Source organism: Vidua macroura, chromosome 1, assembly GCF_024509145.1.
Source record: "Vidua macroura isolate BioBank_ID:100142 chromosome 1, ASM2450914v1, whole genome shotgun sequence".
Classification (NCBI taxonomy): Eukaryota; Metazoa; Chordata; class Aves; order Passeriformes; family Viduidae; genus Vidua; species Vidua macroura.
In genome coordinates this window covers 90,221,032-90,245,567 of record NC_071571.1, presented here as the reverse complement: position 1 = coordinate 90,245,567, position 24,536 = coordinate 90,221,032, and the positions used below count along the sequence as shown (strand labels likewise).

The 24,536-nt window shown below is 39.6% G+C and overlaps 1 protein-coding gene across 2 annotated transcripts in view; it reads left to right on the top strand.

Annotated features, from left to right (window-relative positions):
- The window catches only part of LPCAT1 (lysophosphatidylcholine acyltransferase 1), a 63,888-nt gene extending 45,628 nt beyond the window's left edge, over positions 1 to 18,260 (top strand). For both annotated transcript variants that reach the window (XM_053983931.1, XM_053983923.1), the window contains 4 exons: positions 1,302 to 1,455; positions 2,333 to 2,431; positions 6,358 to 6,496; positions 10,751 to 18,260. In XM_053983931.1, the coding sequence (XP_053839906.1) occupies positions 1,302 to 1,455; positions 2,333 to 2,431; positions 6,358 to 6,496; positions 10,751 to 10,935 (577 nt within the window). In that variant the 3' untranslated portion in view covers positions 10,936 to 18,260. The remainder of the gene's footprint in view (positions 1 to 1,301; positions 1,456 to 2,332; positions 2,432 to 6,357; positions 6,497 to 10,750) is intronic.
- The last annotated feature ends 6,276 nt before the right edge of the window (positions 18,261 to 24,536 follow it).

The following is a 24,536-nucleotide window of genomic DNA, read 5'->3' as shown; positions in this document are numbered from 1 at the left end:
GTTAGGATATATTGGTAAGTCAGTATAGGTCATGACAAAAAACATGGGAGTTGTATTTTTACTTAAAAGTTGTGATGTTTAGGAAGGGTCACAACAGCAAGCGATCGAATTCTGGAGCTGATGTATCAATCATCTTCCTAGTAGAAATGCTCTTATCTTTTTTCAGAAGCTCCTCAGAATGCTGATATTAAGCATTTTGTTCATTCTTGTTACTGAGAGGAAGCTGCTGAGGAGTCCCAGCTGCAGTCTGGGAACAGTTCTGGTGTAAGCTTCTGAGTTATGTGAATAACTGCTTTTCCTTGCCTGCAGCAGCAAGCAGCAAAACAGGCAACTGCAGAAGGACATTGTAGGAGACTTTAGTAGCATCTTTTGTCTTCAGAGTGGAAAGATGCCCAAGTTACCCTAAATGAGTTCAGAGGAGACCTGATCCAGATCTGCTTGATGTTGTATTAGGGGGGAAAGCTGCTTTTCTTTGCATCTTGCCAGCAGCACCGTTTATTTTATTCACAGTAAGATTATTCGGTAGGGCTTTTTTGTTGGGTTTTTTTTGGATTGTTTTGTTGTTGGCTTTTTTTGGGGGGGGGAAAGCCAAAACAGGAATCTTGGCTTAGGCAAAAAACTAACCAACAACTACTAGTAGATATCTGTATAAGTATAAAGTTGTTCATTTATCAGTCAAAGTCTGGTTTTGCAATGGGGAAGGACTAAGGAAATTCTGTAGGTGTAAGAACTGAATTTTGTTCGGATTACCTCATAACGGTGTCCAGCTCAAGACTGAATGCGAAAACTGATAAACAGGATTAACAGTATAATCACTATTACGTAATCCCTGGTTGTTTTTTTTTTTTTTAGGTAAGATGCATCATATCCTTCCTGTTCAGTGACATTAGTAAATTTGGAAACGTAATTGGTTTATGTTACTGTCCTACAATACAGCCATATTCAGGTGACCTAAATTCCACCTAGTTCTCCATGTTTGGAATTTATTAGCTAGTTCTAGACTGTGTTTCTTCCTGTTGAACTGCTTACACATATGGCTTGTAATCAAGGTAGACTGAAGGATATGAGTTTGTCCAGAATTCTAAAGCCCTTGCAGTAATTCCTGACACAGCTTGAGAACTAATGGGAGCTTTAAAACTACAGAAATACATTATTTGATAATAAAGTTGTGTAATAATTCTGAAACCAGACTTTGTAATGCTTTACACCATAATCATCCATTTTTTAATTTGATGTTTTGAAATACATATTATTAAAATTGGGTTGAATTTTAAAATGTGCAAAAATAATGTGCTTTATAGGCTGAAGCCGGAAACACTTGAAGATGATCTTAATAAATATGCTGCCAGTGCCATGAAAATGAAGAAAGAAAAGGTTGATCTCAAAGAATTTTCAGCCTACTTGGAATTTCCTGTTTCTCAGACATTAGAAAGTATGTTTGCACTTTTTGATGAGGTAAGAAACAACATAAAGTTTAAAAATTTTTTAAAATTTTACTACTTTTGGTAAACTCCACTTTAGCCTACTTCTGTTTCAACTGAATTCACTGAGGTCTGATTTCTAAGCACTTCACCATAAAATTACTGCACTTCTCTTTCAGCAAGGTAAGGGTACCTATCATCAGCTAAATAAAGCATTCCTTCAGCTAGAACTTAAAAGGAATATCAGCTGGACAAAAACTTTCTCTTTTCTAGATACAAAATATGAAGGGGAAGAAAGGTAGGGTCAAGCTAGACCTCTGCTGCTGCTCATTGCAGATGAATGCAGTGTCTGTTAGCTGATATTTTGTTTACCTTGTAAATAAATGACTTGTACTTCTACGAGCCTGAAACCTGAAGGATCTTGGCAAATGAGCCAGTTTTTCATTCTTCTGGCAGTCAGAATGGGGAAATGACTGTTATCTTTGTCTGGATGAGGTGCTGTCTGGACCAGGAGGTGGATATGTCCACAGTGTTCTCTCTTGGAGTAGATGTCATGTATTCAGGGCTTAAATTAGGGTGCATTGTCCTCTGGTTCTCTGGTTTTAATTTCAGCCCAGTGATTCAGATGGTTTAAAGGAAAAATCTTAAATATGCGAGTAAAGGGTGACAGTAGCAGCACTGTATTCCAAGAATATTTAAACTGTGACTTTTGACTGAGACTGTGAAAAGAAACTGCAGAGCTTTCACCCAGGTTCTTGTCCTCATGTGATTTCATTTCAGTGAGACTAGTTTTTTTGGTCGTGGTGCATGTAACAATCTTTCTGAATATTCTGCATTTTTAGCAACTGTTAGTTATTTATGAAAATTCTCAGACAAATTGCACTATATTGATGGGAGGTTTTCCTTCACAGAATGAAGATGGTGTAATTGACATTCGGGAATTTGTTGTTGCTCTGTCAGTTGTCTGTAAGCCATCCAAAACTCTGGAAACAATTCAGCTGGCATTTCAGGTAAGCTGCATTTTCTTGCTCTATGTAGTTTACGTATTTTTAGAAATTACTAATACTGGCATTAGACTCAATAGAAGTTTCCACATTTCCTTTTAATACTTGATTACATTTTAAAACAATATTAATGGAAAGTTAGATTAAGAGTTCGTGTTAACAGGGAATGCATTGCAAGTGTAAGTTGTGTAGAATTATGGAAGCTTGCTGTTTGAAATTGTTCTCTGTAGAACTCTGGTAGGATCCTTTTTAGCAAATTGAGTTTCAAACCTCAAGTCCTTTGTACTGATTCCTCTAAACAAACAGTCTCTTGAGTTGTACTTACTACTCTTAGAATGTTTCAATCAAATCTAATTTTTCAAGTTAATAAAATATTTTTTTAATTTCCTACATGTTAATAGAGATTTTGTTATCTCCTTTTTTCTTCTTGTTAAAATTTTCTTCCCTCTTAGTCTTACCATGTATGTGTAGTGGTCCTGCAGTCTTTGTCCAGACTTGATGCTTCCCAGAAGTGCTCCTGATCTTGCTCTAGCCTCAGTGGTTTGTTGTAGCATCACCATAGATTGTTAATGCAAGCTTTTTGGGAAAGTGACAGCAGCAATGCTTAACCAGTGGGTTTCTGACACCTTGATTTATTACTTTTCAATTAATTTCTTCCGTATTACTGTTTCAACATGTTAACTCTGTTGCATCCTGCATCATCTTTTCCCTTTGCCTTGAATTCCACATTTCCACTGAAACTGAGATGTGCTAAGTCTTGATGCTGTCTTCACTAGTGAATGCATGGAGCTCAGAGCATTCAATTGCATGGTGCTACATTGCAGCCTTATTTTCTGTGTAGTTGTATTCAGGTTCTTCAGCATGATAACTTTAAATACATATTGCTGAAGAAATGAGGCTCCTGTGAATGCTTTGTGCTCACATATATCATTCTTACCCTTCAGCCAGAATCCAATAAATTTGGCAAAGGAGGAAGGAGCAAAAATATTTATTTCCTAAAATATGTGGGAAATGTGCCATTAGTAGCTGCTGTTATTTATTGCTGCTTCTGAGGGAAAAGCAGAAAGAAAGGTCTCTGTCCTAACTCAGTCCATTTCAGCTATAAAATGGCATAGAAAAATAGGTGCTGTTTGGTCAGCTCTGTCTTCATACTGAAATGAACAAATTTGAAGTAAATTTAAAGGGGACTTTGAGGAAATATGTTTTTTAATTTTAATTATTTTAATATTTTAATTTTTTTAATTTAGCTGTCATGCTTGATAATGTGCAAGATAATTTTATCATTTGAGAGGAAGAAAAGCTCAGATTGGATGGTTGTTTTCCTTCTGGAAGCACTTGAATTTAATTAAACTGTTTCTTAGGAAAATTTCTGTTCTTCATTATCTGCTTCACTCCCCAACTTACAATACATAATTTTGAGTCACTTTGTTAACTACAAAATATAAAGTTATCTATAAAACTGCAAAGAAGCTTTACGCGTGTATTAAGAAGGGGAAGTACTCAGCGAGGCAAAGCAGGTATGGCTCATTTTATCCTGCTAGTGATGATTAGAAGGGTTAAGAAAAGTCTCAAGCTTAGGAAATTTTACTTATTCTGGGATTAAAAAATAAGGAAAGAGAACCCTTTTTAATCCTTTCCTACCTCCTGTCCTGACTTCACCTACAATAAGATATTCACACAGCTTACCTGGAGCTATTGAAGGAGGACCTCACTAGTTAATGAGTGTATGACTTTGAACAGGCTGTCCCTCTGCCATGTGCTACTTCTTTCAGTAAAAGTACAACATTTCACATAGCTACAAGTTTTCAAAGTTAAAGTGTTTAGTGTATGACTGAAGAACTTGAAAAATAGTATCATTATATGAAGTTATTACAAAACTGGGGGGGAGTGGGAGATACATGAGAAGGGTGTGCTGCCATTCAATGAGACCTCCATAGGCTGGAGAGTTTGATGGGGAGAAACCTGATGAGGTTTAGCAAGGGCCAGTGCAGGGTCCTGCATGGGGGGAGGAAAAACCCCAAGTCCCAGCACAGGCTGGGGTGTGAGCCACTGGAGAGCAGCTCTGCAGAGAAGGACCTGGTGGATGATAAGCTGACCATGAGCCAGCAGAGCCCTTGTGGCCAGGAGGGCCAGTGGGATCCTGGGGTGCTTTGGGAAGTGTGTGGCCAGCAGGTCAAGAGAGGTGATCCTGTCCCTCTACTTGGCTCTAGTGAGGCACATCTGGAGTGCTGTGTCCAGTTCTGGGCTCCTCAGCACAAGAAAGACAAGGAGGTAATGGAGAGGGTCCAGCAGAGGCCACAAAGATGATTTGGGGTCTGGAGCATCTCTCTTAGGAGGAGAGAATGAGGGAGCTGGGGATGTTTAGTTTGGACAAGACTGAGAGGGGATCTCATTAACACATGTACATAGCTCAGAGGTGGGTGTCAGGACAATGATGCCAAACTCTTTTCAGTGGTGCCCAATGACAGAATGAGGAGCAGTGGCCATAAACTAAATCACAAGAAGTTCCACCTCAAGATGAACTTCTTTATTTTGAGAGTGGCAGAGCACTGAAACAGGCTTCCCAGGGAGGTTGTGGAATCTCCCTTTCTGGAGACAGTCCAAACACACCTGGATGCACTCCAGTGCACCCTGCTCTAGGTGACCCTGCCTTGGCAGGGGGTTTGGACAAAGAGCAGCACTCTGGTGTAAGTGCTACACTTTCCCTTCCAAACTGCTAAAGAAACTAAAGGCTGTTGTAAATCTTGTCAATATTGTGTTTATATTGACCACTCAATATTACCTGACTACTTGTTCTGTGAAAATGTAGCAGGTTTTATTAAAGAAATGTCTTGGTCTTTGCCCTAGTCCTGTGAAACAGTGTGCAGGTTAGGTGCCAGGGCTCAAAAGGCAAGATTCCTGAATTGAGTGTATGTTTTTTTCCATGGAACTTCAATATTTTTATTCCACTAAGGTGTGCTGTCTCATGGCAACTGCTTCTGCTTGTATGAAAAATACATACTTATGCCTGTTTTATTCAATCTCATCAGTTCCCACCTTCTCAATGATGTAGAGAAATTAAGAGGAAGTTTCCAAAATGGCACTTTTTACATGGTTTGTTTTGTGTGTTGTCATGCTTGAAAAGGAAATAAATATTTCAAAACCCCTTTTCTCTCACTTCACATTGTAGAGGCAAATTGAGCTATTTTAAGGGAGCATAATGCAGCTGTATTTGGTACAGATATTTTGAAGTATTCAGGTCCATTTCTCAGGGTAAAACACTACATATGTAAAAATGAGACTATGAGCAATTATTCATAGTTATCAATCTGTCAGTAGTAAAGCTAACTCTTTCTGAGTTAATTCTTTAGGATGTAAGAGTATGCAATTGATTGTTTTCTAGAATAAATACTTGTAGAAAATTATATGCCCATATGTATCTGCCCCAAGTGTATGGGGTAGGATTCTCCTGATTAATACCATTTAGATACAGACATTTAATGCAAGCTTGCTTTTGGATTTTGGTCAAAGGAATCTTGAGTTTTACACCTGACCAAGTGGAAATGGTATCTGATTTAGGCTGACCTAAATATATCTCTGGATATTACAGACTGTGTTGGAGTTTAGACACCGTAGCTCAATGGACTAGATATTGTTCTCAGTTATATTTTTGCAAAACATATTTGACAGTCTTGTTGCTGAGTATCACAGTGATTCCTGTGGTTAGGACTTTTTTCTGATTATAGCAAGCTTTACTTTCTAAGTATACACAGGTGAACTGATGATGATATTTTTACCCAGACTAATCTGAAATCCTTAATACATCACATCAGTCTGAGAATGACTAGGATTTCTAATACCAACTTTTTGTTTTGCTTTACTTCAGTGTAGTGCTGTTTATAGGAGTTGGCATTCAGTTTTGCAATGATTTATCTTGCTGTCTTGATTCATAGCTGTACCAGTCAGAAGGTGGAACTGTAACAGAAGAGGATTTAGGTCATATTCTGAAGACTGCCATGGGTGTGTCACAAATTGATGTTACACATCTTTTTAGAGCTGTAGATGAAGAGGATAAAGGAAAGATTACATATGGTAAGTATTCTTAACTGCATCTGAACTGTCACAAAATGTCAAAGTTGCCAGCACTCATGTTGACAAAGCAGTTACGTTTTTATTAAACTCTATCTTTTTTAGTTGGCTTGGTGACTTCAGTACTGATAACAGTGCTGCAGACAAAGTAAATTTACATTTTAAAAAATGAGCTTTACTTTGGTATCAAATGCCATGTTTGCATGTTTTCAGTTTTCCCTTCCTCATCAAGTGACATAATATGAGGATTAGCTCCTTCAATGTATTCTGTTCTATGACTTTCATGTATGTGAATATGTATTTTTAAAGAAACCTGCCTGAGCTCTGTCTTGTTTTGTATCTTGTGTCTGAGAGCAGAAAGTGAGGGGGTTAACCAGGCTGCCTACTCTATAGCCTGCAATGTAGGTGGAATGGGGGCGAGAAAGTTGCATTTGAAAAATTGAGACCTGGGTGAATAGATTGTGCTGGGAGTCAGAGTACTTATATGTTACTTCAGATTATTTGTTTTATGCAGTAATGTTCTAAATTTAGTTGTATCATTTGAGTATGAACTGAGTTGTTGATAGCCAGCATTAAGTATCTCCAGTAGAGGTACTTATGATGTACCCTGTTGTAATTGTTTTCCCTCAGGATAATCAGTATGTATTTAATTGGTAAAAATCTTACAAAATAATACATTGGTGTTAGTGAATCATAGTTTCTACATTAGTAATTCCTCTGTTTCAAGCATACAATATGTATGTAAAGCTTCAAATACACAAATATTTTAGTTACTAAAATCAGTATAATTTCCACTGTCCTTTCCTTTTGCCTGACTACTGTCTTGTCAATTCCTGCTGCACTACCCCTTTCCTTTCTGTGCCTCTGTCTGTCGCATCCTCAGCATTTCCGCATCCGTCCTGCCCTTTGCCTTTTTCCTGCCTATCACTGTTGCTCCTTGCCTTCCAACTCATAATGTGCAGTGACTCAGCTCTTGCCCCACCTCCCAATCACCAGCTTCAGAAATACCAGCACAAATCTTAAGCTGGTAAGCATAACAGAATTTTAATTTTGGCACATTTCATTTTTTGAGAATAGCTAAATTTGTAGTCATGTACAAGCGAACTCAGACCAGGTCATGTGAGTTACCAAAGAATTCATATTTTAATATTCATCTGTAATTGTTGCATTTAATCTGCACTTTTTCCCTAAGTAGTCATCATATGTTCCCATCACAAGAAAATCTGGACCACCAATCCACAGCAATGGCTACTGGTGCGATTGACCCTCATTTTCACAATTTTATATCCTATAGTCAAGAATAGTCTTTTGTGATGGAACACAAAGTAGATAGGAGGATGGTGTTTACATAATTTCTTTGGAACTTTCCTTAGCAGTTTTTCTGAGAGAAGTGCTCATTTTATAATAGAAACATGTCGTTTTAACATATCTGAAAGTTTAATTGTGGGAATAAATATCCAAGTTACTAGATTACAGCATTAGAAGTTGTAAATAAACTTTTGGTATTGCATTTCTGTCTTGAAAGTTCCTACCATAAATATTCATCCTCTTGCCTTTCTTGAGATTATGTGGAACTTCACACATGCTCAGTTTGTTGCACTTACTAGAAAGGAGAGGTGAAAAAACTTGCAGACCACACAGTTCAGAAGATGCTGTCCAGACACGTTCTGAGAAATCAAAGCATTGTATCTGGTGGAACTAATGTTACTTTGGATGCACACAGCAGAGGTCTACCGACAATCTCCTTTCTAGGGTATTGGAATTTAAAGCAGGATTATTAAGTTGAGTCTTACTCATGAGAACAAAAGATAAAATACCTAAAGTATCAGACCTAAATTGCTGCATGCACGGCAGAGTCCTTGAAGCCACAGATGCCATCTCAAAGGAAAAGCTTAGGTTGCAAGTAAACAGGATAATCAAGAGCAAAATCAGATTGTGAATCTGAGTCGTTGGGAATCTGAATTTTAGTTGCATGGTTGAAAGTACTCTGGTTGCCAAAGGTTTATGTATCAGTTCTCTTACACAGTGCGTAGTTGGCTTAGTTGTTCAGATGCACTTTGATTGCAAAGCGTTTCCTTTTAGTCTAATGTAGACAGAGGCAAGATTTATCAGTCTTAAGACATGATTCTGGAGAGTTTGAATAGATTCTCTAGGAGGGCATGTCAAATTCTAAGAAACTCTCCACCAGCTCTTGATAGACAATTCAGACTGTGAAAGTGTTCTGGCTTGCTGTAGCCAGAAAAAAAGGAGGAATTGGCCATATTTGGAGTATCTGTATGGATGAAGAATCAGGGAAGGAAGAATTATTTGCTTAAAATAATTATATATTAACCACAGAATTATAATATTATTTAGCTTAGTGGAAACAAAAACTAGAGAATATTAATGAACACAGAGCTTCCAGGAGAAGTATCAAGTAGTAGAAGGGTACTTCGAGGGTAGGAGAAAAACTTCTTGAAGTTCTTGTAGTACATATGCATACTTAATGCAAAGATACAGACATGAATCTTAACTCCACTTCGGGTTCTTTCTTTGTCTCTTTGTTTTTAATGGAGGTGGGAAGCAAAATCACTTTTTTTCCTCAAGTTAATGACTGAGGTGATCTTTTCCTTCAGTCTGATGCTTCACAGTTGCTTTCAGTTTGAACTCCAAGATGAGGCCTGTGATTAGATACAGAAATAGTTGGTTCTTTCTACATGACCTTGTTTCACATTTCTGATAAATAAGGCAAATGGGATTCCAAGTACTTTCATTGCACTCTGCTGAGTACAACTTCAATAATTATTCCTCTAATACTTTCAGTACTTATTTCAGCAGGACCCAAAATGTCAGCTTACTGAGATCTATCCAAAATTTTACTCTGTTCAATTTGGATTTCCCTTTCCTCATGAAGACTTTATCATTTGTATGATCCATCAGCCTGTTGTACATAGAGTTTTTTGACATAGATGGTAATGTTGGTTTTCATGACCTGAACTTCATCAACTTTTGCTGAAGTTATAGGTCCAGAATGCTCTAGATCCATATAGAATGTGGATAAAGGATACCCACTTTTTTGTGAGTGGGAAGATAACTTTATCTTCATTGCCTTCTCGTCGCCTATCCCTTTGCAACAGTTCAGAGGCAGGCTTGCCCTACAACTTCAGTGCCCATGTGAGCCATATGGCATTCCCTTGCCCCCTTGCCCTTTGCATTATTGAAAAATCATGTCATCTCAAAGAGTGCCAGAGAGGGAAAGAAGTGTTTCCCTTCTTCCATACCAGCCCAGCTGTAGGAGGAACTGGGCTTCACTCCTTTGAAAGGCTTCTTCAGGTGTCATCTGCTCTGCACTCCAGGGAATTCACATCATCATCTGATCATGAGCTCTTCTGGGATAGCACAGTGAATTTGAGTGGGAGGTGTGTGATACACTGTAGGTGACTGAATTAGTGAAAACATTCACATCGAGATTTTTCTAGTGTCAGTTTACTTTATAAGAATAGCTTGTTATTGCTTGGTTCCTGTACAGTGTCTTGTGTTCAAATCATGTCTGAATAATGTCATATGGGTAAATTGAGACGAAGTTTCAGTGTCTGATTTTCAGCACAGATTGTTAAGGATGTTAAGTTCTTGAAGTTAAGGATTCCCCACTCCCCCTAGAACTAATCTGGCTTTTCTTATTACTGTGTTATTATCCAACAGTAAAATCAGGCGTTCTTTTCTGTGTTAAAATTTATCTCCTCAATATTATTCTCTTAAAATATTGGGACTTTTAAAATGCTGAAATCTTGAAAGCAGAAGGCAGCAATGACAGCTGCTGTTAGGTTGAAGCAAACTATGAGTGCAAAGCGTTAAGGGGCATGTATGCAAAAGAGATTTAAGAATTTAAGAAATGACTCCTCTTGATGTTCAGTTATCTTCAGCTGGAGGGCTTCTGTGCTTCCCCAGTGAATAGTGAGATGCTATGTCAGGGCATGTGGTGCTCATCATGCATTTTAATGCAAATCTGAGCCTGTTTACCCCTACATACAGCTAAGCTCTGGCTGGAAGTGTTTTCAGAGGGCTTAGATAACTCTTTGCAGTATCTCAGCTCTGCAGATGTGGTAAACTTAGGCTGAAAGCTAAAACAAGCACTGGGAATAGCATTATGTTAACTGCTGCTATTTTTCTCCAAAGAAATCATGTGATTATATATGTGTAAGTATTCAAATTTAGCATCCTTCTGTTTCAAAGAGCTGATTCTCTGCAACAACTATTTTTTTTTTTTTTTTTTTTTAGATGACTTCTACACATTTGCTGTGTTGCACCCACACTTTGCAGAAGAATATCTCTATGCTGATCAGGTGGGAGCTGAGAGTGGCTTGGAGACTTCATCTCTTTCTGCTCCTAATGGTATCTGTACTGACTTCAGCCCTGACAGCAGTGCAGATAGAAGGAAGCCCTTGCAGAAGAAACTGAATTAACACTACAACTGTTACCTTCCTCTCCTGGTGAGAGGGTTGTATTTTCTTGGGATTTTCATAAGTCACTCCAATTATACAGCAAATACTAGTTTTGTGTGTGAAAGTTCTACCTGAATACCATCCTTTGAATCATATGTGCTATGTTTAACAACATGTTCCAGGTTACTTTGGAAAGGTGTTTTTATTTTTTTTTTAAAAGGTCTTTGAAAGGCAAAAATGTGAATGTGCTTCATTATTAATGTTCATATTTAAGAGGAAGCGGCACAACTTATTTATATTCCATTGGCTAGTTCCATGTACCAAGTGTCGCACAAACTGTGCATGTATAAAGAAACTGTAGCTACTATGGTGTAAAGTGCACTTTGGTGATTAGTGTTTTCCCTAGTTATGGGGATGTTTATTTGGGGCCAAACTTTGCTGTCCATATCTGAATAGTCAGTCTTGTTGATTTTTGGTGGGAATTATTCTCTTGAGCAAGGCAAGCATACTTTGGCCCTTTGTTTTGGTTTCAGTGAGCAGTTTGGAAACAGTAATACAAAAACTTGCTAAGGATTGCTTCTTTTATTTTTATTGCTGAATGACAAAATTGTTTCTCTTTCCATGGTAGAATGAAAAGGAAAGGCTCCTTATCCCTCACCCCAACACTTTTCTACTGTAATCTTCCAGATGCAATTAAACATGAATTCTTTCCAAACTGGCATGCCACATACTGTTTGAGAATACATAACTGAACTGTTTGTGCTTTTCTCTCATAACCAATTCAAATCGTGTCCACACAACATTTTATGGGAGATGTATAAAGAGCTATATTTGATTTAGATTTATCAGGAATCACAGGTTTCTTTTGTAGCAAGCCTGTACAGATAACATAGCATGGAATACATGATGAAAACTTTGGTGTATCAGCACAAGTTGGAAAAGGTTGCAGTCACTTCAGAGGCCAAGCCAGCAACAAGTTGCAGAACATCCTGGAAAAGTGCTAGTTAAATCTCTATAGCAACATTACATATACTTCATAGAACATATATGAAGCTTAGAATAGTTTAGAACTGTTTAAAAAACAACCACGCTTGTATTAGTAATACATGTGTTTCCTTTGGTAAAGCCTGATGCCTTAACTGCTGCTGGAGGTCTCAGAGAAAAATCTAGATTATTATAAAACTACAGATCTTCACTGATTAGGAAATGTGACAAAAGCCTCAAGGGGTAGGAGGGAGGAGTCTGTCACAAAAGAACTGTGATGGCAACTCTGCTTCCAAACAAAAAAAATCTTTTAAATAATTTCTGACTGGTTTTGTAGGGTTTTGTGCATGGAAAACTATTGAGATTAGAGTTTTCCACAAAGGAATTTAAAACTAGATTTGAAAGGGAAGAATTTTAGCAAAGGATGTCTGTTTGTACCAAATGCTTTTATAACCATTTTTTAAATAGCAGGAGGTGTTTTAAAGCTCATTAGGGTATTGGAACATGTCCTTAGAAATCCCAAACTCTATGTGGCAGGTCTCCAAACTGGAACTGGCTTTAATAAAGAGGGTAGGAGGAAAAAATGTAAGAAAATATGCTTTATGGGGGTATGTGGCAGTAATCGTTTAATTTTTGATTTACCTAGGTAACAAAAGCCAAGCTCACAGGGCAGCAGCAGACTGGCTGGCAATATTTGAATTAAAACTGACCATGAAAAATAGGAGAAATTGACTGAAAAAATAAGACCTATGAGAAACTGCATTCAAGTAGGAATAGTCAGCTGCACAGAGGAGGGACTGAGTATTACTGTGCTATATCTTGAGGCAGGGATGGCACAGAATATGTCAAACTGAGCACTGTTCACTCTTTGCTGTAGAAAAGATGCTCATGATAGAGGGGTGCATCAGCATGTGGCCTGTGAGAAGCAGGGTGGTATTTCTTTGTTACCAAGGTGTGATAAGGTTTTATCTGTGGTACCTGTTCATATTGGGGCACCTGAGAGAGATGGGGTGTAACTGAATAAAGTCTGGTGGACAGAAAGTACTCAAAAAGAGATCAAAAGTATCCATTAATCCAAAGAAGAGGAGACTGAAGGAAGATGTGAACAATCTTTAAATATGGAAAAAGTTGCTAGAAAGGAAATAGGAACTCTTCTCCACGAGGATGGTAGATGCTAGCTATTAATTGAAAAGACAAGTTAAGCATTAGGAAAAGTCTCTTACAATATGCCTTATTAAGCTAAGGTGAAGGGTTATTTCAGGTAGGGTGAATGGCCTGCCTTCTTTCACTGGAGTTTTTGGAAACAGAGAAGACAGACAGCTCCAATAGAGACACTTCATTTTGCTGATCATGCCCCAGGGTTACAGGGAGATGTCCCTGAGGTCTGTTTTCTGTAATTACACAGTATGTAAGGGAAGGCAGGTGTAGTCGGGACATATTGTATCTCTACAAGACTATGTATGGCATGTAGCTCAAGCTGGCTTGAGCTACATGCCATATCTTTTGCTTTATATATGAGCTTGGGAATTTGAGAATTTCAGAATGCAGGGAATGAGAAAGAGTTCCCCAACACATGTCTGGAAAGAAGAAAGAGATAAACTCAGGATCCCATGGACAGCTCTGAAGTGAGAGAAGCTCCAAAGAAGAGATACATTCACCATATCTGTGAAAGAGCAAGGAAAGCTGATTGAAGTTGGCTGAATACAAGTGTATCTAATTTGCACGTATGGCGTGAGTAACTTGAGGGTCTGTTTTATGAAAGCCCATAGGTTCATTGACTTTTATGTTTTTATTTGTGAGGTGTTTTGTAATTGTGGTGAGTGTAATAGCTGTACTTGTGTGCACCTAAGCTGTACGGAGTGCATTGAAGGGCACTGCAGCCTGTAGTACATAGGCCCTTAAGCAGGCACCACATTGTGTGGGGAAGAGGCAATGAAAGTTCTGTGCACCAGTGAGCTCAGTCCAGAGCTGCTGATGGAGAAGGCTGGTGACCAACACAAGTCACAAGCAAGCACTCTTGGTGGATTAGATCATTAAAAAAAGCCATAAGACAAAACAACAGATTCTGGAAGGAAATGTGATTTTTCTCTTCTGAGAAATTACTGAATGAAATAAAGACATAATAAGAGGAATAATAGGATGAAGGATCAGCTTGCATGGAAACATTGTTAGATCACACAGCATGTCACAAAAGTTGAGATGAATTAATATAATTCCATTAATTTTAGCATTTGTAATATAGACTATTAGACTGCCTTGTAGTGAGAGAGAAGCCACATTACCACAGGGTGGTGCACTCGGGCTCTCGAGGGCAGAGGCCTGTAACACAGCACATTACTGCAGCCAACTCTCATTACAACTCATCCATCATACCCCAGCTGTAGAAGTGTTTCAGTAGTTCCTGATGAGTAGCCTTTTTAGAGGCATCTGACTGTGGAACAGCTGGATTGTTACAATCAAGTTTCAGTGACCTGATGCAAAGTCCAAGTAGAAGTGAAAACTTCCTTTCCTGTCACCAAACATTGACATGTAAATGCTTTCCATTAAAATATTACTGATTTTATAGGCAGATTGGTATATTTTAACAGATAGTATCAACATCCCCTAAATTTACAAGGTGGCATAAGCAGACTTAGCAACTATTTAACTTAAATAATCCTTACATAAAAAATGCAGGGATGTGAAGGCATTTGACATTTCTGATGAGCATTTTTGTGCTCTTAGGTAACACTGCCATCCCTTGCCAGTAGAGATCTTGCATCAACCTGAATTTTTACATATTGTAAAAGGTGCTGGGTATCTCTTCTCATATGCCTGAACAAGTATTTAAAGTTACCTAGAAAACCACAAAATCCAAAATATCTGAAGTTTTGGAGAGTCTGTTTGGTTTTTTGTTGTTTAATTTATATCTTTTCAAACATAATGAAGCCCCACTAAAACCAAAAAAATGCTTGGTTTTTGCAAATGATGTTTAAACCACTGTCTCTAGCATGGTATGGCAAAAGTTATTACAGATTTTTGGGGAGTCTGTTGCTGTAACAGATAAATTTAAGATGCTTCATAGGAAATGTATAAGGCTGATGGAGAAACTAGGCTGTACACTTAGTTTTATATTAATTAATTACACTATATGTTTCCAATACATTTATTGTAGCTAGAATGATCTAGGTGTGATAAATAGCAACCAGACGTGTGTGTGTTTGCTAATCCCATTTTCAAGGTATAAATCCTTAGGTCACAGGGATTGAAAAGGACACGTGTGCAGTAGGGAAGTGATGCAACCTCTTTAGTGACACAGCTGCCAGAAGTAAATAGCTAAGTGTCACACAGAGCTCTTTATTAATATCTTCATGCAAGCTGAATAACTTTGTTAGCTAGTTCAGGCATTCTTAATGTTTTTGTATTCACAAAATGCAGTAAACATTTTCCTGTAGAAGTCATTGTTGCACCCCAACATCTGATAAATTTATAAAGCAGGTTTTACATATTTATGAGTTCCCTGATAAGTTCATCTTTGGTATTACCATTAAATTATTCTTCCTACTTTTATATTACCATGTGGTAACTATAGCTTCTGATATTAACTGTTTTAGTCACCTTCTGTGCTCTGCTCCTTCAAAAATAGCTTCCTCATTAAAGGACAAATAAAAAAGAAAAAAAAAAAAAACACAACCCCAAAAAAAAAAACCCCACCAAAAAACCTGCCCTGACTTAAAAAAATACTAGTTGCAGAACTCTAGTAGCACATGCTGTAGGTGCTGTGATCTCAGAAAAAAACCTGTAAGCAAAGCTTTGCATATGTAACGGGACTAAACGAGGCTGGAGAGAAAACAAAATTCTGATTAAAAGTTCTGACCAACTAAGTTCAGTTTTTCTTTAGGTCAGAGTGTGGGTGATAAGACTTTCTGAAATGTTGCATTTTACTTAATGTGAACCCTCTGGTTTTTTCTCTAGCAGAGATTCCATGAGCGTTCTAGAAATAGGAAATGACAAATACACTAGCCAAGAGTTCTACATTAGCAAAATTCAAATTCAAAGCCATATTGAGGCACAGAAGTTCCCCATGAACCAGGCACTTCAAATAGTTTACTACTTTTCAGGTATCTGAACTTCAGCTGATTAGGAAGACTTAAATTAATAAATTATTCTGAATAAATCACTACAAAAAAAAAAAAGGGAAGAATACAAAAAATACAAAATGGAACTAAGAGTTGTCATCGGTGCCATTGATAATTAGTTACTAATTAATTAAATTATTAATTGATCAGTCCTGCAAAACTGCAAGATCTGTTTCACATATGAGCAGGAAGGCTAATGTGGTCATTCAGGTAATTTTGCTATCCTGAGTAGGTAGGATTTAAGCCAGGTGGTCTTTACTCAGAGGATGATTTCTTGAAGGTACTGCTACATCCCAGTAATATCTTGGTCACTGGCAGTGTAGACAGTGGGATTTCACCTTCTCACTCTGCCTTTTTTTCTTTGACTTATGGCAAAATATTTAGATCCTACAGGGTTCCTGTCATGGTTTTCTTACAGGTAAAAACCCTCCAGCATCAGCTCAGAGATACAAAGATGATAGTTCTTTGGAATAGTTATGGTGGTGAACTGGCTATACAATGCTGGTCACCAACACCTTATGGTCAAACCATGTATAAATGATAATACTGAGTTAAAACTACTGAGAGAACACAGCAGCAAACAGGGCATCCTTCAGATGTGTTTGGACTTGGGTCTGTGAGTATTTCCTGCATCTCATAGTGCTCAAGTTGAGACAGTTTCTTTCTCTGGGAAACATTTCAGGTTTATTTAAAGATACTAACTACTTTGACTTCTTCAAGTGGAAAAGTGATTTATTTTGTAGAAAGCAGCTTCTTTTTCCCCAGATGGTGTGATGTGCTTTATCATGTGTAATGTGATTAAACTGAAGTGGGTGATACCAAGAGAGCAGAGGATATAAGAGGCTTGTAAAATAGAGGGTTTATGTTTCTGTTAGATATACTGACACATTTCTGCACAGTACTTGACATTACCTAGATTGTCTTGCAAGTTCATGATGCAAAATCATTTTACTAGTTGTGTGGTGGCAGTGGCTGTTTATTCCACTTTCCTTAGCACGGTGCCAGAGCAGAGTATTCCTATGCAGGCCAACTTTGGGGTATAGATGTATTTGCAGTTTTAAAATGATCAGTGTCTGGGAACAGAAACAGTAGAATCACCTTAGCACTGATTGCACCTCAGTAAGTTATTCCTGTTATGTAACTTAGCTCTTTGGGGTATTTTTCTTATGAACACAGTTATCATGCTTTATTCTGAGCTAAGTTGAACAGAGCCATATGAAATCAGAGCTCACTTGAGATACCTTGGGGATCTCAAAAAAGGTGCTGTATGATAATCTGTTGGTAGAGTGTTACATTTCAGTTTTTTTACTTTGACCAAAAATGTCAGAAGCAAGAGAAAAAAGTCATGACTTCTGTAATACTCTATTTTTATACTGTCAATGGGGTGTTATTTAAGAGTGCCAGTTCTGAGCCAAAGTCAGCTGAAGAAAAATCAGGCTGAACTTCTGATTCCGAACCAGCAAGTAGAAAATCCCATCCATGCCCAGCATGGCAGCAAAGTCTTCACTCTGCAGCTGGCCTTTTACCACAGTAAAGAAGGATCTTTTCTGCCTCTGGGGCTGGGGAATTCAGTTAACTGTATTCCTAGTTCTTGCTTGTGCTGTCTGTTCTTTGTAGGTTTGTTGCAGCCAGAGGGAGACCCTGCTGCCTCTTAAACTGAAGTGACATTCAAGGACTTTTCTCCCTGAGCCAGAAGCAGCAGGTGAATATTTGAGTCCTGTTCTGGTAATGCTACCCAAAACTAAAAGCCTATGTAGTATTTTAGCTCGTGCCTGCCATTAGGTACAGAACTGCTTTTTCTTTTCATACACTTCAACCATTGCAGGTGTGTCCAGGTGACAGTAGGTCTGAAAGAGCTTATGAGATTGTCCTTGTTCCTGTGAGAACAAGGAATTAAATTTAGAAGTATTAGAAGTTTACAGTGAAACCTTAAATTGGATTGACTCCTGACCTGCTATATATATATATCACTTTCAGTGTGAGCCTGTTCACTTCCATGTTCCAAATGCAGGATCTATAAATGTGATTGCAAACAAGTCTCCTCATGGATACCGAAGAAAGCTGATGCTCAGACACTTTTCATCCTACCATGGTACTGGAAATGAAATTCATCTGACAATAGGGTGTTTCTTAAGTCTGTGAATGTATATGGGGAAAACCCAAATACATGTCTTTTATTCACTATCCAGCATGAAGACAATTTTGTATTTTAAATGCTAAAGAAATAAACTTTGAAAGATCTTTTATGGCCTAAGTATATATTTTTTTTGTCCTATGTTTTCTTTTATAATGAACTTCAAGCAAAATATTTCTTATATTTCAAAAAGGACATTTAGGTTAGCCAGTGCTGTATTTTCCAGACAACAAAAGCAGTTTTAAAGTCAACATCTAAAAATTAAATTGTATTTTTAAATATATAAATTAGAATTCCTTTAAGTTAAACATGTCTCCTTAGCAACTGTATATACTTAGACAAAAAGCAAACCCATTGCAGCTGCTTGTCTCTATAGTTGTTTGTGTTTGGCGATTTGTTTATATTTGCTTTTTCATTGCTCTAAGGGTATTAAGAGTCCATGTAAATCAGCAATGTTAGAAATAGAAGTCAGAAGTAAATTTCTTTAGAAGTGATAGAATTTGTTTCCTGGAAGAGGACCCAGAGTAAACATCAGCTAACCTTGTATTATGTACTATACTACTTAAATGTTGCAGCGTTGTGCTGGAAGTATTTGACATCTGTTCAATGGGACCACTTTCTAAACCTTTTTGTAATCCCCAGCATCTGTCCAGGTGTGTGAGACATTTCTAATTTGATGACAGATACCAGTTCATCTTTTTTGGAAAAATAAAACTGAGTAATTAGCAAGCTGAGAAATAACTCGGGGAAAAAATAGTTTTGATCTCTGTTCTTGAACTTGCATTGAGGCTATCATTTTTATATTTTGGGGGAAAAAATAAAAGATTTCTATGGTTTTGAACACACTTGAAACTTTAAACGCAAAACTGAAAAAGTTAACACTGAAATGATCACATTTTGGAATTTTCTTGTACTTCTACTGAATCCAAGTTAGGCACTGCCATGAAAAGGATGCTTTTAGCTGGAAACCTGTGTTGAGAGAGCAGTAAGCTTTTTTATAGGGACTCACTTGTGAGGTATCACGTGGTTTTTCCATCAGTGGTACAACTTCTGTTGCTGACTTCAAGGTTGCTCAAACAGAGAGCTGGTGTGTTTAAAGAAAAAAGGTTTTTATTGTAAGAGCCCTTGGATGTGCAGTGTAAATCTGTAACAATATATAGTGCTACTGGATTATAATGATCTAAATGCATATTTTCTGCTGTAAATTTCCCTCATGTGGCTCCAATGATACGTGTACATAGACTATTACCTTTGCACTGAACTGACTATTTCATAAAATGAAGAGCAAAAACAAGTATTGTACTAAAGATGACCATACCTTGTGGCTCCTATTGTGGAAATACTTTTGCAGAACAAAAGGTATAGCTTCAGTGTTATAAATTTGATTTTTATATTTTTATTAACATGCATGGAAGACTAAGGATAATATTTTTTAAAATGAACTTGGTTTTTGTACATTTTTTCAATGTTTAAAACTATATGATTTAACATTACCTCTGAATGCCAGTGATCAGTAAATTTTTAAAGGAAATACCTCAATTTGAGCATTCTTCTCTTGTTACTTGTCTGATAGGTTAAAATGGACTATAGGGTGTGATGAAGTGAGCATATGATATAGGTGCTTAAACTGTGCTATAGAAGGTGTATGATGATTTACTGAAAGGGACCTAAATGATACACTGCAAGTGTTGAGTGCAGTTACACAATCATGGCTCATTCTGCCCAACTGGACATTTTCCTCATGAATGGCTTGTAAATTAAATTTTCAGCGTGAAGCCAAATTAAAAAATAAAACAAAAAATACTTGGTTTCCTCTGGATTTTTTTTTCTTTTTTTTTTTTAACAACAGGGTTTACAATAAGGGAAAGGACACAAACCATAATTGTGAGTAAGACTGAGTCCATATATGTTTAGGCATGCTTTGTTGATATGTGTTCTCTGTATCAGTGTGAGTAGGAAAACAGTGTTTGTTTTCCTGACAACTGGGAGGATGAAATGCAGGGGTTCAATGGGGGAGGGAGGGGTGAAAAAAAAATAGAAAAAACAATATCCCTCTGTGACAGCAATATTGTCTCCAGTTCTATTTTGTGTGCTTAAAGAAGAACATTGAAATATCAAAAAGTATTCAGAAAAGGCACTCCAGAATTCCAGGAGAGTAAGTCTGTCTAAATGAGACTGAATTAGCTCCGGCTACATTCAGGATGATACAAAGACTTCAAGGGAAGACTTGTTATTGTTTCACTTGTTATTCTCATATTTCCAGTGATGGAATTGTTGTGGTTAACCTCAGCTGGCAGCTAAGTACCATGTATCTGCTTGCTCACTGTTCCCCCACCCCTGGGGAAGAGGAGGGAAGAGGAGAACTGGGGGAAAAAAGGGGAAAAACCTGGGGATTGAGATAAGAACAGTTTAATAGTTGAAATAAAATAATAATGAAAAAGGTGACAACAAGAGAAACAAGTTATGCACAACATAATAACTTACCACCCTCTGACCAATGCCCAGCCCCTCACTGAGCAGTGATCAGCCCCCCCAGTTTATATACTGGGCATGATGTTCTATGGTAAAGAATATCCTTCTGGACAGTTGTGGTCAGCTGCCCTGGACATGCTCCCTTCCAGCTAGTTGTGCACCTCCTCAATGGCAGAGCCAATGAGGATGGAACGAGATGGAATTCATCCCACAAATGGGTTTGCCTTTGCCTGAGGCAGCAGTAACCCAGATTGCTTTCCCCAGCATATTTTTTACATGCCTTACAGGAACTTTATCACCTTCCACATGGAAGTACATAGAAGTTTTGATTGGGTAGGGCCAGCCAAATTGGCAGATCCCCTGGTCTTGATTAACCACGTGGCCTTTGCTAAATGTATATCCCGATGCTGGAAGATCCCACCTTGTTCTGCCGCTTCTTCGTTCTTGTGGTGACCTCACTTTGTTCTCCTTTACTAAACAAGGTGACTTTTGCATCCGTGTCTTCTCGTGTCTGGGGGCAGCCAATATCAGTGTGGGTTGGTTCTCAGGGCCAGGTGCAGTGCCTGTCACTGGGGTCGGAGTACCTGCAGTGCTTGTTCTCTTGTCATCAGATCCAGAGACCTTCTTCTCCCCTTGAGGGTAATGAATAAGGTTGAAGAGGACCCAGTAGGCCTGGGCCAGACCCCAGCATGTTGCAATCATCTGTGTCCCTCTGGAATAGCCAGGGCACTAGCATCCTTTTTCCAAATGTTTTACCAGTTTTTCCACCATCTGCAGTTGTTCAAGGGTGAAGTTCCAATACACTGGAGGTGCCCAGGACATGCTGCCCATGCTGTCCCACTGTAGTGGGTTGGCCTGGATGGATTCCAGGCTCCCACCAAAGCTTTTCTCTCACTCCCCTCCACAACTGGACAGTAACAAAGGGTTCGTGAATGGAGATAAGAACGGGAGAGATCACTCATGGAATACTGTCATGGACAAAACAGGCCAGAATTATAGATATTAATTAAATTTATCATTAACAAAGTCAGAGCAGTATAATAAGAGGTAAAATAAAACCTTAAAAACACCTTTCCCCCACCCCTCCCTCCCTTCCAGCTCCACCTCCTCCCCCAGTGGTGCAGGGAAACGGAATGAGCAGGATGGTCAGTTCAGCACCGATGTTTCTCCTGCTGCTCAGGGAGAGGAGCCCTTCCTTTGCTCTGCCATGGGGTCCCTCCCGTGGGAGACAGTTCTCCATGAACTTCTCCAGCATGAAAAGTCCATCTCATGAGCAACGATCCTCCCAAAACTGCTGCAGCGTGGGTCACTCTTCTGCAGGGTGCAGTCCTTCCAGGACAGGCTGCTCCAGCATGGACTCCTCTCTCCATGGGCCTCCTCTCAGGCATCCATCTGCTCTGGTGTCGGACTTCTCCACGGGCTGCAGGTGGATCTGTGCCTCCCTGTGGATCTCCGTGGGCTGCAGAGGCACAGCTGCCTCACCATGGGCTGCAGAGGAATCTCAGCTCTGGTGCCTGGAGCACCTCCTCCCTTTCCTTCTCCACTGACCTTGGTGTCTGCAGAGTTGTTCTCACCCCACTCTTCTCTGGCTGCAATTAAAACTACCCAAAATCTCCTTTTTTTGGTTGTTTTTCTTAAATATGTTATCATAGAGGCACTACCATTTCTACTTGGCCCTGCCTTGACCAGCAGCATGTCCAGCTTTGGGACTGCCAGGGAGTGACTCTGCTGGACATGGAGGAGCTTCTGGCAGCTTCTCACAGAAGCCACCCCTGCACCCCCCTCCTGCTACCAAAGCCTGGCCATGCAAATCCAATACATCCCCACACTCTGCCACGGAGGAAGTATCCAGTCCCAGGGCAGGACTCTGGCTAGGATTCTTAAATAGCTGTTTGACCTTAGACCAGACCTAGCATACATGCAGGAAATAACAGGAACTGGTTTGAACAAGCAATTCAAAATTTTCAAAAGGTGTCTGCCATGGATTGGTTCTCCAAGGAGAAAAGGTAAAAGGCATAATTATTAATAGTTGTCTGGAGATGCCTCCCAAAGTCCAGAGCTGACAGCAGTGCTGAGTACAAACACCAGGTTATTTCCATGGCCAGCCATTCCATCATATCATAAGCTGGAGTTGCAAAGTACAACAAAATTATAACCTTGGCTGTGTCCCCATAGGTAATAAACAGCACAACAGGGATTATTTGGAATGGGAAATCCTGCAAGTAAGGTAACACATAATGCAACTTTAAGAAAAAGCACACCAACTCTGAGAGCAAATAAATCAACATTGTGACCAGCAACTATGAAACTAATACAATGAATACTTGTATTTGTTCTAATGCAGTCTAGTCAGATTTGTCATTATTGCTGGGCCCCATATCAGATGCCAAAATGAAGTGCTGTAAATTACCCCTAGCCAGTAACTAAGTACCATGCAGCCTTTCTTCTCCCCCAGTGGGATGGAGAGGAGAATCAGAAAAAGGGAAAACCTATGGAAATTAGCATCAGTTCTTTTATTATTATTATTGTAAAGAAAACTGATACAAGAAAAAGAGAAGAATAAAACCCAGAAACACAGTTGATGCACGATACAGTTGCTCACCACATGCTGACTGATGCCAGACCCTGTTCCTGAGCAGTGATCAACCCCTCCCAGTAACCCCCCCAGTTTATATACTGGGCATGACATTGTGTGGTATGGAACATCCCTTTGGACAGTTTGGGTCAGCTGTCCCAGCTCTGCTACCTCCCAGCACCTCCTCACTGGCAGACCACAGGATGCTGAAAGTCCTTGACTTGGGATAAACATTGCTGAGCAACCACCAAATCATCAGTGTGCTACCAACATTATTCTCATGCTAAACCCAGAACACAACTCTGTACCAGCTGCTAGCAAGAAAATTAACTCTATCCCAGCTGAAACCAGGACAGGCCTGAATGCCCTTCACCAACCCAAGTGTCTGCTTTCTCTCCTCTGTGTTGCAAGGAAACTCCTGGTTGTGCCACTGTGCTGAGCTGCTGGGGCAGTAAGCTCTAACTCGTGCTTCTGCCTCTTCTGCCCCTGCCTGCCTTCTGCCCAAGCCTCTCAGCTGAGGCGTGCTTGAGGTACGCAACCGCATCATCACTTTCTTCTGGTTGATCCATACACAAGCAGACAAGCAAGGAGGACAAGAAATGTTCCTCTTTCAATCCAAGCACAGGGCCAGGAAGAGCCTTTCCAGCTCCCTTGAGAGACAATGTTTGGTAGCTCAGGCCTACGAGAGCAGAGTGTGACTGACGGTAATAATGGTGAAAATGATAATAACGATGGTTATCACAGAGTCATTCAGAGTCCATTCAGTTGGAACAGGCCTCTGAGATCATCGAGTCCAACCTATGGCATCAGCTAGTCCGTGGCACAAAGCACCAGGTCCAGTCTTTCCTTAAACACCTCACAGGAATCCATCATCCAACTCCATCTCGCTGGGCAGCCCACTCCAACAGCGAATCACCCTTTCTGTGAGGAAATTCCTCCTGAAGTACAACCCAAATTCCCACGTGCAGCTTAAGACTGTCTCCTCTCATCCTGTTACCTGGGAGAAGAGGCCGACCCCCACCTGGCTACAGCCTCCTTTCAGGGGGCTGTAGAGAGCGATAAGGTCCCCCCAAGGCCCCTTTTCTCCAGGCTGGACACCCCCAGCTCCCTCAGCTGCTCCACGTGGGACTTGTGCTCCTGACCCTTCCCCAGCTTCCCTGCCTTTCTCCGGACTGGCTCCAGCAGCGCGGTGTGCTTCGCTCCGGCCCCGAGCGCGGCTCCCTCCGCTCCGAGCCCGGAGCGCTCCCGGCGGGGGGCCGCACGCAGCGCCCCCTAGCGGCCGCCGCCTCTCCGCGGCGCGCGCGCCGGGGGGGCGGGGCGGGGCCGTTCCGCCGCGCGG